Genomic DNA, 2,500 nt, shown 5'->3' with positions numbered 1-2,500 from the left:
AAACTTTTCTTGCTGATATTTCAACATAAATTTATAACAATTATTCGACTCCTCCTCTTTGTCTTTCACTGCTTTTGTTGTTTTGTCAAGAAAGTCGAGATGTTGTGATCGACTAAAATAAATCTGATAATTTCTTCATGTTTTGGATTTTATTCAAGTTATCGGTGCATTTCATTTGGTCGCCTGTTGGTGGCGTCAGATCTCCTTGTTGCATGTCTCAGATTTTTTGTGCAACAAGTCAAAATGAATTCAAAAGGATTAATAAATACATATAATTAAAACCCACATTTTTTTATTTGTTAAAGGTATATTAATATTTAACAAATGAACCAACACGTTTTCAAAAACAACAAATGTGAATAAAACTTGAACCAAAAAACCAATAATCAGAAGCAGTAATGAAGTCAGTGTCCGGGGAGTTCCGATCACATGGCTTCACTGCCTCTGCTCATTCTCATGGATTTCAGTTCCTGTTGGCTCGTTGACTGACTCGCTGAAGAGGACGCTGTGTCTTTGTTGGCGGCGGCGTCCTGACCACAGCACGGGGAGCGGGGCAGCAAGCTGCAGAGGGCCTTCCTGAACATGGAGCTAGAGAAGATGTAGATGATGGGGTCCAGGGCCGAGTTCAGGAAGTTCAGTCCCAACGACACGATGGTGAGCTGTGTGAAGGTGTAGAAGGCGGCGCAGTCCCATGGGCGGTACGAGCGGACCACCCAAACCCCGATGGTCGTAACCGTGGTGGGCAAGAAGCAAACCATGAACACTAAAACAATGGCGGCGCACACACGCATCGCCTTGCGCACCTTGTCGGGTTTGCCCATCTGTCGCTGCTTCAGGAAGCTGGAGATCCGGATGGAGCAGAAGAGCAGCATGGCGAGCGGGAAGACGAACTCCAGCACCGTCAGGATCCGGTGCATGCTGACCAGGATGATGATGGCGCGGGATGCCTCCTTGTAAGACGTGAAGAAGAAGCACTGGGTCCTGTTGCCGCCGCCCTTGATGTGGCTGTAAGCTAACATGGGAACCCGAGGACTGATCACCAGCAGCCAAACCAACAGCGACACCAGCGCCGCCTGACGCCTGGTCATCCGGTTGAACCTGTGGTGAGGGTGGACGACCTGGAACGAGAGGACGCTGATCAGGCCTCAACTTGATTATTCAACTGTTCACACAGATAAGTGATCAGCCTGACGACTCGTTCACACCTGGTTGGGTTCAGAGCTTCAGACTCTTCAGTTCAGTCTGAACCTGAACATCAGGTGTGAAAGGTTCCTCAGAGCAGAAGAGGAGTTCTGTTGGTTTGCAGTGAAAACACTGTTGGATAGTTTGGACTTTTGGACCAATCACAGGAAGTAGAGACAGAATTAAACAGTAGAAGAAGAAGCAGCTGCAGTCTTCACCGCCGACGATATGTTTGAACCACGAGGACGTTCATGTGGTACATTTGAACTAGTGTGTAGTACTGTGGAGTACTGTGGAGTACTGTAGTACTGTGGAGTACTGTAGTACTGTGGAGTACTGTATTTCTGTGGATTCTTGCGCTTGAAGGTAAAACTATGGATCAAACCGATGGAACTATGTTGTGAAATATGTGTGAACAAACAGTAATCAACGTTCTAATCAGTTTCTCACCTTAAAGTAGCGATAAATTGCCACCACGGTCATCAGAGCGATGCTGGCCGAGCGGTTGGAAAACATAAGGAAGAGGTTGATTCGGCACAACCCGTCTCCAAACACCCAGTGACCCCTGAGCAAGGCATCGATCCTCAGAGGGAGACTGACGAGAGCGAAGAAGTCGGCGATGACCAGGTTAAAGAGGAACAGGTTGTTGGGGTTCCAGGTCTTCAGCTTGAAACAGAAGATCCACAGGGCGACTACATTACCCAGCAGCCCCAGTATGACATCGATGGTGAGGACAGGGGGCAGGATCACACCCTCCAGTTGAATCCCGACAGGTGGGCAGCCGCCGCCGCCACCAGGGGCGGGGGTTGTGAAGTTTCCATTTTGTTCTGACAACATTTCTATAGAATAACTAAACGTCCGGCTGATGAATGTGTCTGAAGTTTCTGTGCCGACTTGAATCTCAGGTGTGGATCTAAGAAAGAGGAAGAAAGGAAACGCTGTGACCTCACAAAGGAAAGTTTCACGATTTAGGAAACTTGATGTTTCCCCTTTTTCTTCTTCCTTTTTTCTGTCGAATGAAATCTGTGTTAAAGAAAGAGAGAAAACGTGTGTTTGACCCGAACGACTTCCTGTTTATCACAGATCAGAAAAAACAGGCTTCAGTGGTGAGACATGAAATTAACAATATCAAATTTCTTTGAGAAGATGTAAAAATATTCATGTAAAAGTTCACTAGGTAAAAAAGTTTTCTAAGAAAAAGACGTCAGATCTGTGCAACATGTGACATTTAATTTCTTACATAAGAACAAATCCCAGATAAGAAAACATTGGTGAATGTCAATTTTCATAAAAACTATAAGTGGGTTTAAGAAGAAAT

At 45.7% G+C, this 2,500-nt stretch overlaps 2 protein-coding genes across 3 annotated transcripts in view; one reads left to right on the top strand and one right to left on the bottom strand.

Annotated features, from left to right (window-relative positions):
* Positions 1 to 138, top strand: part of heatr1 (HEAT repeat containing 1) — a 14,713-nt gene extending 14,575 nt beyond the window's left edge. For both annotated transcript variants that reach the window (XM_047338324.1, XM_035145824.2), the window contains exon 46: positions 1 to 138. This exon is cut by the window's left edge and continues 170 nt beyond it. The gene's annotated coding sequence lies outside the window, so the exon portion shown is untranslated.
* Positions 139 to 168: 30 nt separating this feature from the next.
* hcar1-3 (hydroxycarboxylic acid receptor 1-3) lies at positions 169 to 2,395 on the bottom strand. The gene is made up of 2 exons (XM_035145838.2): positions 1,633 to 2,395; positions 169 to 1,118 (listed from the first exon to the last, which is right to left on the bottom strand). Exons 1-2 carry the CDS (start codon positions 2,017 to 2,019, stop codon positions 426 to 428), a joined length of 1,080 nt encoding a protein of 359 aa, XP_035001729.1. The 5' UTR covers positions 2,020 to 2,395; the 3' UTR covers positions 169 to 425.
* Between the last annotated feature and the right edge of the window lie 105 nt (positions 2,396 to 2,500).

Source organism: Hippoglossus stenolepis, chromosome 21 (assembly GCF_022539355.2).
Source record: "Hippoglossus stenolepis isolate QCI-W04-F060 chromosome 21, HSTE1.2, whole genome shotgun sequence".
NCBI classification, from domain to species: domain Eukaryota; kingdom Metazoa; phylum Chordata; class Actinopteri; order Pleuronectiformes; family Pleuronectidae; genus Hippoglossus; species Hippoglossus stenolepis.
Note: the sequence above shows the minus strand (reverse complement) of the source record. Positions and strands in the feature narration are given on the sequence as shown.